The sequence below is a fragment of the Saccopteryx bilineata genome, chromosome 5, assembly GCF_036850765.1.
Source record: "Saccopteryx bilineata isolate mSacBil1 chromosome 5, mSacBil1_pri_phased_curated, whole genome shotgun sequence".
NCBI lineage: Eukaryota > Metazoa > Chordata > Mammalia > Chiroptera > Emballonuridae > Saccopteryx > Saccopteryx bilineata.
This window is the reverse complement of record NC_089494.1, coordinates 193,684,870-193,700,065: the sequence shown is the minus strand read 5'-3', so window position 1 is coordinate 193,700,065 and position 15,196 is coordinate 193,684,870. Positions and strand designations below refer to the sequence as shown.

The 15,196-nt window shown below is 43.4% G+C and overlaps 2 protein-coding genes across 9 annotated transcripts in view; one reads left to right on the top strand and one right to left on the bottom strand.

Moving 5' to 3' along the window:
* HERC3 (HECT and RLD domain containing E3 ubiquitin protein ligase 3) overlaps positions 1 to 15,196 on the top strand; it is a 157,099-nt gene that overhangs the window by 135,554 nt on the left and 6,349 nt on the right. The gene's annotated exons all lie outside the window — the stretch shown is intronic.
* On the bottom strand, positions 2,216 to 4,308 carry NAP1L5 (nucleosome assembly protein 1 like 5). Its single transcript, XM_066233627.1, has one exon. The coding sequence runs from the start codon at positions 4,103 to 4,105 to the stop codon at positions 3,506 to 3,508; it is 600 nt and encodes a 199-aa protein (XP_066089724.1). The 5' UTR covers positions 4,106 to 4,308; the 3' UTR covers positions 2,216 to 3,505.

Below are 15,196 nucleotides of genomic sequence, written 5' to 3'. Positions count from 1 at the left end.
TTGCTTGACTTTGTAAAGAGGATTGTAATATGCCTGCATCCGAGGAAAGTGGCAATGACCGACAGTATTAATGACCTGTAGTTAGAAAACCCTGTAGCTAAAGTGAAAGATTGCTGCCCAGTGCATGCAGCTGGGAAAGCAGGTCCTGCAGACCTCCCTGGACCCTGCTCCGCCCAGTGCTGCCCTTTCAGGACACGTCTTCTGCCCCAGAGTTGCGGTAGTCTGCTAGTGTTCTTTACATGTTCTCTATTGGGACTAAATAATTTTCATACGATTTGTGTGAACTCGTTATTATGACTATTAACCCTTTGCCAGTCATAGTTATTGCAGATTGTATTCCCAGTTGTTTGCTTTTGAAAATGTATTGTTTCTACATGTTTTTAATTTATTAATTTCTGTGTTGTCAAGTCTGTTTATTTATTTTGGCCTGATATCACTCTAATCTTAACCTTTCCGTGTCCAGTAATTGATAAATATGTAATGTATTTTCTTCAATTAAAAAATATTTGAGTCTGGCCTGGCCTGTGGTAGCACAGTGGATAAAGCATTGACCTGGAACGCTGAGGTTGCCGATTCGAAACCCTGGGCTTGCCTGTTCCTCCCCCCCCCCTCTCTAAAATTAATAAATAAAATCTTAAAAAAAATTGAGTCTGTAACCTAAGGTAAAATCTGAATTGTATCCATATTGCTAGTTTTCCTAGCTATTCTTACAGGTGAACATTAGGGTAATCATATTAATTTTCAGAATGAATTTGGATTATTCTTTGAAGTTAATTTGGGAATAATCAACACTTTAGTAATATTTAATATTACCAACCTAAGGCTCATTTTTTTTTTTTTTTGGTGATACTCTGGGCTTTTTTTTTTTCTTTCCATATAGGTTATACATATTTTTTATTAGAGGTTTTAAAAAATATTTTGATTTCTTATTCTGTGAAAGAGGGTCTTTTCCATATATTTTAAGATCAGTGCCTAGAAATAATGATTTTTTTATATTTAGCAGATAACTGATCAATTCCTCAAACTTTTTATTTTATAATTTTATTTTTTTAATGGGGTGACATCAATAAATCAGGATACATATATTCAAAGATAAGTCCAGGTTATCTTGTCGTTCAATTATGTTGCATACCCACTACCCAAAGTCAGATTGTCCTCTGTCACCTTCTATCTTGTTTTCTTTGTGCCCCTCCCACCCCCTGTCCCTCTCCCATTCCCCCCTCCCCCCCGTAAAACTTTTTAAATGTAATAGTTTTCAGTTGATTCTCTTTATCTAATCACATGCCTACAAAAATATTTTTTCCCAATAATTATAACTTATTTTTTGCTTTTCTTCTGAACCTAGAAAAATATTAAATGAGTTTATTATTCTTAGATATAAGAAATGAATATTGAATCTCATTAGATTTTTTTTTGTTTCTAATAAGATAATCATATGATTAAGGTGTGTGTGTGTGTGTGTGTGTGTGTGTGTGTGTGTTCCTCCCCACCCCCCTTTTTGTTGGCCTGGCCCTAAGGAAGATTAATATTACCTTAAGGTTTTATCCAACTCCTGTCATTAGCAACAGGTCAGAACTGTCACCCATTCCCTAAGGTAAAGCAGTCTAATTTTGCTTCTCTATAATTTTAACACTTTAGGGAAATGGAAGAAAATGCATCTGAGTTTTTCAATTTTTTAGAAGGCTTCCATTTTAAATTATTTTTATTTCATTCAGAATGCCCAAATGTAAAGTTGAAATAGCCTTTTTTAATATTTATTCATGTCACATTAGTCTTTTATCCTTTCTGGGAGGAAATAAAAACCTGATTTTATATTGAAGAAACCACAAAACCAGTAACAGTTTATTGAATTTCCTGTATTTCAAAATTAAAAACTACATTCTTTTCTAATTGTTTAAAAAGAATAACATTCTTTTCTAACAATATTGTTATTCTAACTACAAGGAACTATAAACTTAAGAATATAATAATGTCCATTTTCTCCGCTTTTATAACTGGGAAGTGAATGTGGATTGAATGTGGATTGAATTTATAATCAGTGTCTCTATCTTTCATATAATAGCTGACATTCCTTGAGCATTCTCAGACATTGGGGGCTTTATGTGCATTAACTCACTGTTGTCCGTAATAACCTGTGAGGAAGGGGAGTATTAATATCCCCTTTTATAGATCAGAAGTAACTGAGCACAGAGATAAGATTTGATTCCAGGCAGAGTTCTTTGTTTTTGAAAATACTGTTTTATTAACACCACAGTGATAAACAACTTTATGCTTACATTTTTTAATAGATCACATAATTCAAAACCCACAAAGAAGCTGAATCTTTACATTAAATGTGTCCTTCTTAAAAATCCTTAACTGTATGCCATTCTATCCTCACTCAGTACAATTTGATTTTGCACCATTTTATATTAAATATATCACATTTACATAGCAAAATAATGAAGGCACAGCTAATACAAGCAAACTTAAATCCTTTCTACTTCTGAGCTGGGAGTGGGGACACACATTTAGATTGGGTTTTCAAGTATACATTTTTTCCAAACATTAGCTTCATTGAAGAGTTCTGATAATTTTCACAGCTACATTCTAAAAGCTAGATGACAAAAAGACTTCACAAGAATCAAACTGCGTAACAGTGTACACACATGCTTTACAGAATTTACTACGTTACATTCTACATCTCTTCAAGTAAATTAACAATTCTAAAATGCTAGGGTAGAGGGATTTTATACTTAAACATTTGGGTTTTTTTACAGCTTTGTAAATAGACACTAGCAAGAAAACACATAAACATGAGACTAAATAATGAACACATATGTTGACAATATTATACACTCTCCTTCTCAGAACCAAGTTGGTTCTCTAAATTCAAATACTCAGAATATTCTTAAAATTTGAAGTGGCAGTTTCCAGCCTCATTAACAGTACTGTCATGATCTCCAATCCCAGGCATCTCTGATTCCATCAATCTTGTCTGAAATGTAAAGCTGATGTCTGGGTTGCAAAAGCAAAGTCTTATACATGAGTTTTTTTTTTTTCTTGGGTTCTGCTTTTTTTGCAATGTCAAATATCAGGACTAAAGAAATAGAAGAATTAAGGATGGAGAACATGTCAGTCTCAGCGTGGGTGTTCTGTGTGTAGTGTGATGATAGTGTGATGAATGTGTTTCCAGCTGATGATTCTTTACTTCACATCTACCTTCACACTTAATAGCCCTCTCAGTTCCAGTCTTCACAGAAGAGATCATGAAAAAAAAATCACTTTTAATTTAACTCATTTTCTTTAACACCTTTTGATACATTTTTTTGAGTTCAAAATGAAAATCAAATTTGAAACAGGCTGGTCAGAATCTGATTGTTTCAATTGAATATATTTTAGGAATGTCAGAATTGATTCACGTATTTTAGTCCAAAACAGCCTTTTTAAGTTTACCACTACTCAGAAAAAATAATAAAGCAGAATTTTCTCCGTCGTCATTCTCCTCTTCCATCTCTGCCCCCGCTTATTTCTTGGCGTCATCAGACTTTGCAGAGTGGGGACCCTCTTCTTTGGCAGCCGCAGCCTCTTCATCCTCCTCCTCTTCATCCTCCCCCTCCTCATCATCCACGTAATCCTCGACATCATCATCCTCCTCCTCAGCCTCCAAGGTCCATGCACATCCCTCCATCTCACCAGTGAGCTCCTGGATCTTGGCAAGTAGGGGCTTATAGATTTCGTTGTACTTTTTCTCCAGAGCCTGAAATTCCTTGTCAAATTTGGCCTCTATCTTATCGCATCGCTTCTGCAGCTTTTTGAGCGCCAGGACTCGGCATTTCACGGAATTAGGCAGGCTCTCGATAAAGTCATTTTTGGGCTTTGCTGCACTCTCTGCAGGGGTCTGGGGCTCCTCAGTGGTCTGCCCTGCCGCGCACTCGGGTTCCGCGGCCGCGCTGTCGGCTTCGCCCCCCTGCGCCCCGCCTTCGGCCATTACCTCCTCCGCTGCTGCCTCCGCCGCTGCCGCCGTCGCTGCCGCTGCTGCCGCTGCTGCCGCCGCTGCCGCCTCCGCCGCCGGCGCCGGCGCCTGGCTCGGCTCCGCAGGTGTCCGGTTCTCTGGGTCGGCCATGGTTGAGCAGCAGCTGCCGAGGACTGGTGGCTCCTGCCGGGACCTGCGTCTGAGCTGCAGCAGAGCGGTCTTGCGGCTGCGGCTGCGGCAACTGGCGCTGACGGCCGCGGCACTGACGTCTCCATCCGCCCCGCCCGGTCTGCTTGCACCCGGGACTGGCTCCCTAGTATCAGCTGATGGTCGTGCCCCCGGACTGCGCCAGCTGCCTCCTGTTGCTACCCTGTCATCCTCTCCCTGGCATCGCAACTGACGTCAGAGCCTGCCTCCTGGATACCCTGCCCCCGGTCTGCCCACGCACCTGCGGATCTCGGCCCGGTATGGCCATAGCTTCCGGAGACATTTTTTTTTACAGAAACTGCTTGGATGATTTGACAGTTTTCGATTTGTTCCTCTATCCCACCCGAGTCTCTATATATGTCTGCCAAGACATTGTTTTGGTGTTTTATTAACACCAAAATGCATCTCCCCATTGTTGCGGTTGGTCTGCCTTGGTAGGTTGTTCTCTGGCTTATTCTGTGCAGTCGGTTTTGATCACCACTCAGATTCCTCTGAATTCCTTTCCAGAAAGTAGATTTAGAGGAGAGAGCTGACTCCATTTCACCCCCTTTGGGACGTGGGTGCATGTGTGTGGACAGTCCATCTGTCCACCCAAAAGCCCTCCTTTGCTCAACCTAGTAGCATATATATGGGCAGCAAGGTCTTTTTTTCCAACAGGATGGACCTCAATCAGTTTCTGAACATTTGCATAGAGAACGTCAAATCATGACACTCAGTATTCTGGGATGTGTTCTAGAAGATTCCTCAGAATCCTTGGCTTCTGGGGAGGAATAAGGCAGGAGGAGGGACTGGCTTATTCTGTTTGAAGCATGTATTTAGTACCGTGGTTCTCTGAGGGGACACACACACACACACACACACACACACACGGTCCTACACTTCAGCCACCGTTCTCCGGGTCTTGCCTGTGGCTTATTCTGTTTGAAGCATGTATTTAGTACCGTGGTTCTCTGAGGGGACACACACACACAAACACACACATGGTCCTACACTTCAGCCACCGTTCTCCGGGTCTTGCCTGTGGCTTATTCTGTTTGAAGCATGTATTTAGTACCGTGGTTCTTTGAGGGGACACACACATACACACACACACACACACACACACGGTCCTACACTTCAGCCACCGTTCTCCGGGTCTTGCCTGTGGTTTATTCTGTTTGAAGCATGTATTTAGTACCGTGGTTCTTTGAGGGGCACACCCATACACACACACACACACACACACACACACACGGTCCTACACTTCAGCCACCGTTCCCCGGGTCTTGCCTGTGGCTTATTCTGTTTGAAGCATGTATTTAGTACCGTGGTTCTTTGAGGGGACACACACACACACACACACACACACACACACACACACACAGTCCTACACTTCAGCCACCGTTCTCCGGGTCCTGCCTGTGGCTTATTCTGTTTGAAGCATGTATTTAGTACCATGGTTACCGTTCTCCGAGTCTTGCCTGTGGCTTGTTCTGTTTGAAGCATGTATTTAGTACCATAGTTCTTTGAGGGGACACACACACACACACACACACACACACGGTCCTACACTTCAGCCACCGTTCCCCGGGTCTTGCCTGTGGCTTATTCTGTTTGAAGCATGAATTTAGTACCGTGGTTCTCTGAGGGGACACATACACACACACACACACACACACACACACACACGGTCCTACACTTCAGCCATCGTTCTCCGGGTCTTGCCTGTGACTTATTCTGTTTGAAGCATGTATTTAGTACCATGGTTACCGTTCTCCGGGACTTGCCTCTGGCTTATTCTGTTTGAAGCATGTATTTAGTACCGTGGTTCTCTGAGGGGACACACACACACACACACACACACACACACGGTCCTACAGTTCAGCCACCATTCTCCGGGTCTTGCCTGTGGCTTATTCTGTTTGAAGCATGTATTTAGTACCGTGGTTCTCTGAGGGGACACACACACACACACACACACGGTCCCACACACACACACACACACGGTCCTACACTTCAGCCACCGTTCTCCGGGTCTTGCCTGTGGCTTATTCTGTTTGGAGCATGTATTTAGTACCATGGTTACCGTTCCCCAGGTCTTGCCTGTGGCTTATTCTGTTTGAAGCATGTATTTAGTACCGTAGTTCTTTGAGGGGACACACACACACACACACACACACACACACACGGTCCTACACTTCAGCCACCGTTCTCCGGGTCTTGCCTGTGGCTTATTCTGTTTGAAGCATGTATTTAGTACCGTGGTTCTCTGAGGGGACACACACACACACACACACACACACACACACACACACACGGTCCTACACTTCAGCCACCGTTCTCCGGGTCTTGCCTGTGGCTTATTCTGTTTGAAGCATGTATTTAGTACCATGGTTACCGTTCTCCGGGACTTGCATCTGGCTTATTCTGTTTGAAGCATGTATTTAGTACCGTGGTTCTTTGAGGGGACACACACACACACACACACACACACACACACACACACACGGTCCTACAGTTCAGCCACCGTTCTCCGGGTCTTGCCTGTGACTTATTCTGTTTGAAGCATGTATTTAGTACCATGGTTACCGTTCCCCAGGTCTTGCCTGTGGCTTATTCTGTTTGAAGCATGTATTTAGTACCGTAGTTCTTTGAGGGGACACACACACACACACACACACACACACACACGGTCCTACACTTCAGCCACCGTTCTCCGGGTCTTGCCTGTGGCTTATTCTGTTTGAAGCATGTATTTAGTACCATAGTTCTTTGAGGGGACACACACACACACACACACACACACACACGGTCCTACACTTCAGCCACCGTTCTCCGGGTCTTGCCTGTGGCTTATTCTGTTTGAAGCATGTATTTAGTACCGTGGTTCTCTGAGGGGACACACACACACACACACACACACACACACACACACACACACGGTCCTACACTTCAGCCACCGTTCTCCGGGTCTTGCCTGTGGCTTATTCTGTTTGAAGCATGTATTTAGTACCATGGTTACCGTTCTCCGGGACTTGCATCTGGCTTATTCTGTTTGAAGCATGTATTTAGTACCGTGGTTCTCTGAGGGGACACACACACACACACACACACACACGGTCCTACACTTCAGCCACCGTTCCCCGGGTCTTGCCTGTGGCTTATTCTGTTTGAAGCATGTATTTAGTACCGTGGTTCTCTGAGGGGACACATACACACACACACACACACACACACACACACACACACACACGGTCCTACACTTCAGCCATCGTTCTCCGGGTCTTGCCTGTGACTTATTCTGTTTGAAGCATGTATTTAGTACCATGGTTACCGTTCTCCGGGACTTGCCTGTGGCTTATTCTGTTTGAAGCATGTATTTAGTACCGTGGTTCTCTGAGGGGACACACACACACACACACACACACACACACACACACGGTCCTACAGTTCAGCCACCATTCTCCGGGTCTTGCCTGTGGCTTATTCTGTTTGAAGCATGTATTTAGTACCGTGGTTCTCTGAGGGGACACACACACACACACACACACACGGTCCCACACACACACACACGGTCCTACACTTCAGCCACCGTTCTCCGGGTCTTGCCTGTGGCTTATTCTGTTTGGAGCATGTATTTAGTACCATGGTTACCGTTCCCCGGGTCTTGCCTGTGGCTTATTCTGTTTGAAGCATGTATTTAGTACCGTAGTTCTTTGAGGGGACACACACACACACACACACACACACACACACGGTCCTACACTTCAGCCACCGTTCTCCGGGTCTTGCCTGTGGCTTATTCTGTTTGAAGCATGTATTTAGTACCATAGTTCTTTGAGGGGACACACACACACACACACACACACACACACGGTCCTACACTTCAGCCACCGTTCTCCGGGTCTTGCCTGTGGCTTCTTCTGTTTGAAGCATGTATTTAGTACCATAGTTCTTTGAGGGGACACACACACACACACACACACACGGTTCTACACTTCAGCCACCGTTCTCCGGGTCTTGCCTGTGGCTTATTCTGTTTGAAGCATGTATTTAGTACCGTGGTTCTCTGAGGGGACACACACACACACACACACACACACACACACACACACGGTCCTACACTTCAGCCACCGTTCTCCAGGTCTTGCCTGTGGCTTATTCTGTTTGAAGCATGTATTTAGTACCATGGTTACCGTTCTCCGGGACTTGCATCTGGCTTATTCTGTTTGAAGCATGTATTTAGTACCGTGGTTCTCTGAGGGGACACACACACACACACACACACACACACACACACACACACACATACACACGGTCCTACAGTTCAGCCACCGTTCTCCGGGTCTTGCCTGTGACTTCTTCTGTTTGAAGCATGTATTTAGTACCGTGGTTCTCTGAGGGGACACACACACACACACACACACACACACACACGGTCCTACAGTTCAGCCACCGTTCTCCGGGTCTTGCCTGTGGCTTATTCTGTTTGAAGCATGTATTTAGTACCATGGTTAATGTTCTCCGGGTCTTGCCTGTAGCTTATTCTGTTTGAAGCATGTATTTAGTACCGTGGTTCTTTGAGGGGACACACACACACACACACACACACACACGATCCTACACTTCAGCCACCATTCTCTGGGTCTTGCCTGTGGCTTCTTCTGTTTGAAGCATGTATTTAGTACCGTGGTTCTCTGAGGGGAAACACACACACACACACACACACACACACACACACACGGTCCTACACTTCAGCCACCGTTCTCCGGGTCTTGCCTGTGGCTTATTCTGTTTGGACCATGTATTTAGTACCATGGTTACCGTTCTCCGGGTCTTGCCTGTGGCTTATTCTGTTTGAAGCATGTATTTAGTACCGTAGTTCTTTGAGGGGACACACACACACACACACACACACACACACACACGGTCCTACACTTCAGCCACCGTTCTCCGGGTCTTGCCTGTGGCTTATTCTGTTTGAAGCATGTATTTAGTACCATAGTTCTTTGAGGGGACACACACACACACACACACACACACACACACACACGGTCCTACACTTCAGCCACTGTTCTCCGGGTCTTGCCTGTGGCTTATTCTGTTTGAAGCATGTATTTAGTACCATGGTTACCGTTCTCCGGGACTTGCCTGTGGTTTATTCTGTTTGAAGCATGTATTTAGTACCGTGGTTCTCTGAGGGGACACACACACACACACACACACACACACACACGGTCCTACACTTCAGCCACCGTTCTCCGGGTCTTGCCTGTGGCTTCTTCTGTTTGAAGCATGTATTTAGTACCATAGTTCTTTGAGGGGACACACACACACACACACACACACACACGGTTCTACACTTCAGCCACCGTTCTCCGGGTCTTGCCTGTGGCTTCTTCTGTTTGAAGCATGTATTTAGTACCGTGGTTCTCAGAGGGGACACACACACACACACACACACACACACACACACGGTCCTACACTTCAGCCACCGTTCTCCGGGTCTTGCCTGTGGCTTCTTCTGTTTGAAGCATGTATTTAGTACCGTGGTTCTCTGAGGGGACACACACACACACACACACACACACACACACACACACGGTCCTACACTTCAGCCACCGTTCTCCGGGTCTTGCCTGTGGCTTATTCTGTTTGAAGCATGTATTTAGTACCATGGTTACCGTTCTCCGGGACTTGCATCTGGCTTATTCTGTTTGAAGCATGTATTTAGTACCGTGGTTCTCTGAGGGAACACACACACCCACACACACACACACACACACACACGGTCCTACAGTTCAGCCACCGTTCTCCGGGTCTTGCCTGTGGCTTATTCTGTTTGAAGCATGTATTTAGTACCATGGTTACCGTTCTCCGGGTCTTGCCTGTAGCTTATTCTGTTTGAAGCATGTATTTAGTACCGTAGTTCTTTGAGGGGACACACACACACACACGGTCCTACACTTCAGCCACCGTTCTCCGGGTCTTGCCTGTGGCTTATTCTGTTTGGAGCATGTATTTAGTACCATGGTTACCGTTCTCCGGGTCTTGCCTGTGGCTTATTCTGTTTGAAGCATGTATTTAGTACCGTAGTTCTTTGAGGGGACACACACACACACACACACACACACACACACACACACACGGTCCTACAGTTCAGCCACCGTTCTCCGGGTCTTGCCTGTGGCTTCTTCTGTTTGAAGCATGTATTTAGTACCATAGTTCTTTGAGGGGACACACACACACACAAACACACACACACACACACGGTCCTACACTTCAGCCACCGTTCTCCGGGTCTTGCCTGTGGCTTATTCTGTTTGAAGCATGTATTTAGTACCGTGTTTCTCTGAGGGGACACACACACACACACACACACACACACACACGGTCCTACACTTCAGCCACCGTTCTCCGGGTCTTGCCTGTGGCTTATTCTGTTTGAAGCATGTATTTAGTACCATGGTTACCGTTCTCCGGGACTTGCATCTGGCTTATTCTGTTTGAAGCATGTATTTAGTACCGTGGTTCTCTGAGGGGACACACACACACACACACACACACACACACACACACGGTCCTACAGTTCAGCCACCGTTCTCCGGGTCTTGCCTGTGGCTTCTTCTGTTTGAAGCATGTATTTAGTACCGTGGTTCTCTGAGGGGACACACACACACACACACACACACACACACGGTCCTACAGTTCAGCCACCGTTCTCCGGGTCTTGCCTGTGGCTTATTCTGTTTGAAGCATGTATTTAGTACCGTAGTTCTTTGAGGGGACACACACACACACACGGTCCTACACTTCAGCCACCGTTCTCCGGGTCTTGCCTGTGGCTTCTTCTGTTTGAAGCATGTATTTAATACCGTGGTTCTTTGAGGGGACACACACACACACACGGTCCTACACTTCAGCCACCGTTCTCCGGGTCTTGCCTGTGGCTTATTCTGTTTGAAGCATGTATTTAGTACCATGGTTACCGTTCTCCGGGTCTTGCCTGTGGCTTATTCTGTTTGAAGCATGTATTTAGTACCATGGTTACCGTTCTCCGGGACTTGCATCTGGCTTATTCTGTTTGAAGCATGTATTTAGTACCGTGGTTCTCTGAGGGGACACACACACACACACACACACACACACACACACACACGGTCCTACAGTTCAGCCACCGTTCTCCGGGTCTTGCCTGTGGCTTCTTCTGTATGAAGCATGTATTTAGTACCGTGGTTCTCTGAGGGGACACACACACACACACACACACACACACGGTCCTACAGTTCAGCCACCGTTCTCCGGGTCTTGCCTGTGGCTTATTCTGTTTGAAGCATGTATTTAGTACCGTAGTTCTTTGAGGGGACACACACACACACACGGTCCTACACTTCAGCCACCGTTCTCCGGGTCTTGCCTGTGGCTTCTTCTGTTTGAAGCATGTATTTAATACCGTGGTTCTTTGAGGGGACACACACACACACACACACACACACACACACGATCCTACACTTCAGCCACCATTCTCTGGGTCTTGCCTGTGGCTTCTTCTGTTTGAAGCATGTATTTAGTACCGTGGTTCTCTGAGGGGACACACACACACACACACACACACACACACACACACGGTCCTACACTTCAGCCACCGTTCTCCGGGTCTTGCCTGTGGCTTATTCTGTTTGAAGCATGTATTTAGTACCATGGTTACCGTTCTCCGGGTCTTGCCTGTGGCTTATTCTGTTTGAAGCATGTATTTAGGACCGCGGTTCTCTGAGGGGACACACACACACACACACACGCACACGGTCCTACACTTCAGCCACCGTTCTCCGGGTCTTGCCTGTGGCTTATTCTGTTTGAAGCATGTATTTAGTACCGTAGTTCTTTGAGGGGACACACACACACACACACACACACACACGATCCTACACTTCAGCCACCGTTCTCCGGGTCTTGCCTGTGGCTTCTTCTGTTTGAAGCATGTATTTAGTACCGTGGTTCTTTGAGGGGACACACACACACACACACACACACACACACACACGATCCTACACTTCAGCCACCGTTCTCCGGGTCTTGCCTGTGGCTTCTTCTGTTTGAAGCATGTATTTAGTACCGTGGTTCTTTGAGGGGACACACACACACACACACACACACACACACACACACACACGGTCCTACACTTCAGCCACTGTTCTCCGGGTCTTGCCTGTGAGTTTTTTCTGAGAATTTTAGAAACAAGTCTTGTTTAAATAGTCAACTCATGTTCTCTAATAGCGAAGTGAGCAGACTTTAGTTCCTTACCTTATTTATTAATCCAAAGCAATAGCTTCTTGAATAACGATGAACACCTGTTTTAGGTTTGAAAAACACAATGTTCATGCCAGGGATTCTGTAGGAATGTTTTCAAATTCAGCATATCGATTTCAGTGCTTTTCTTTCACTATATTGGGACTTGCTGGAGCTTTTCTCTCAAGCACATAAATGTTCAAAAATTATTTCCCAAAACACATTGGGACCGTCTTTTAGTTTTTGTAAATATTAGTTAATAATATGCAAAGCATTTAGTGCTGACACATATCAAATACTTGATAAATGTTTTAACTTTTTAAGCAAAATAATTTAATATGCAAAGATAACCTGCAAAAATACTCTTAGAAAATGACATTGTTGTGCCCTTCTCCATCCTAGTTTTTTTTTTATGTACTTGTGGCTAAATATGGTGTAATAATATATCTAATTTAGTTGACTGACACTATACATATTCCATTTATTACCTATATATTTCATATATCATGTTTTAATGGCTGCAGCTACCTTGAGGTTAGGAATGTTTTATTTCATTTTAAAAATAAGGGACTTAGAAGCAGGAAAATTAAGTGAAATAAATATTCTATTACTATACGTATTACCTGAGTGGCAGAATCAGGGGCAGAAACCAGGCCTTCTAACCCTATAGTACAGAAGTTGTGACGGACTTAAAAACAAAAAGAAATTTTAATCAAATACACCTGAGAACTTGCTTGAACCATGATGTGTTCATCTTTTAGGATTTTTATGTTCCCATCTTAAAAAATCTTAAACTAGTGTTAAGCTAGATTTTTTAAAGTGTTTTATTAAAATATAACTTAAGTATAATAAAATTCACCCTTTTTTAGGGTGTTTTAACAAAGCCACGCACACAGTAATTGAGACTTAGAATGGTAACATCATGTCCTTCGCGGTCCTTTTCTTACTGCCAGCCCTGGGAACCACTGATGTGTTTTCTGTCTCTATAACTGTGGTTCCCCTCCCCCTGGAATAGCATATAAAGGGAATGATGGGTAGGTGGCCTTTTTCATTAGGTATAATGCATTTTAAATTCCTTCGTGGTGCTGTTGATATTATTAGTTCCTTTTCATAACTGAATAGTATTCCTATTTGAATTGTTTCCTTTTTCATGATTATAAATAATGCTGTGATGAACATTTATCTACCTGTTTCCTTGCGAACGCAAATTTTTATTTCTCTTGGGTAAATAAATACCTAGAGATAGTAAATGGTGGTTTAACTTTGTAAAGAAACTTCCACGTTGCTTTGCAAAGGGGCCGTCAGTTTGCTTTCACACCGGCACTGTGCGAGAGTGGCAGTTGCTCCACATCTTCCCCAGCGTTTGGTGGTGGTAGTTTTTCCCCCCAATCTAATGACCGCATGGGTATCCTCAATGACTAATCATATTCAGTATCTTCCAAGGTTCTTATGTGCCATTCATATATCTTTCTTAGATTTTTTTCTATTTTCTAAACTGAATATTTTGCTTTTTAATTAATTTTCAAATGTTCTTTATATATTCTGGATACAAGTCCTTGGTGAAATGTTTTATAAATATTTTCTTCCAGTCTGCGCCTTGCTTTTTCATTTTTGTAATGATGTGTTCCAAAAGCGGAAGTTGTAAGTTTTGATGAGTCCATTTTATTTTCTTTTATGATTATGCTTTTGGTGTCATATCTAAGAAATCTTTGCCATATCTAAGGCCATAAAGATGTATTCTTATGGTTTCATCTAGAAATTTCATAATTTTAGGTTTGACATTTATATTATAATCCATATTAACTTTTACCATATTTTTCGCTCCATAAGATACACCTGACCATAAGACACAGCTAGGGTTTTAAGGAGGAAAAATAAGAAAAAAAAATATTCTGAACCAAATGATGTGTTAAAATATTTAATAAAATATCGTACTTTTTGCTCCATAAGATGCACGGGCATTTTCCCCTCCACTTTTTTGAGGAAAAAAGTACATCTTATGGACCAAAAAATATGGAATATAGGTGTGAGATATATGAATGTCCTGTTGATCCAGTACGATTCATGAAAAACATTATCCTTTCTCTACTGAATTGATTTTGCAGATTTGTCCAAAACTAGCTGACCATATACCATATTTCTCCATGTATAAGATGCACGTTTCTTTCCCGAAAAATTTGGGGTCCAAAAACTGGGTGCGTCTTTATGCAGTGGTGGTAGATTTGGTACTTGCATTTCCCACTTTTCCACGCTTGTCTTTGTGCTCATTGTTTCACACTTGTTACCGATATATTACGGTAGGTTATGTTTTGCCCTGTTCTGCCCAGGAATGGCTCAGGAAAGATTTTCATACAGTGCTGAATTTGAGCTAATGGATGGAAGTTTTGAAAGTGATGAGGAGTTGTATGAATTTTATGATGAATAAAACTTGAGTTCAATAACTTTATGTAATACTTTTTTTTTTTAAATTTTGGGCCCCCAAATTAAGGTGCATCGTATACATGGGAGCATCTTATACATGCATGGACAATGCTATATCTGGGTGTATTTCTGGACTCTCTATTCTGTTGATTTATATGTCCTATTACTCATAGCATATTTGATAACTGTGCCTGTAATAATTTCAAGTCATGAAATTAGTGAGTCCTCTAACTTTTTTCAAAATTGTTTTGGCTCTTTCTAAAAGTTCCTTTGGCCTTCTGTATATATTTCAGAATCAGGTTTTTGTTTTTGTTTTTTCAGAATCAGTTTTTTAAAACATCCTCA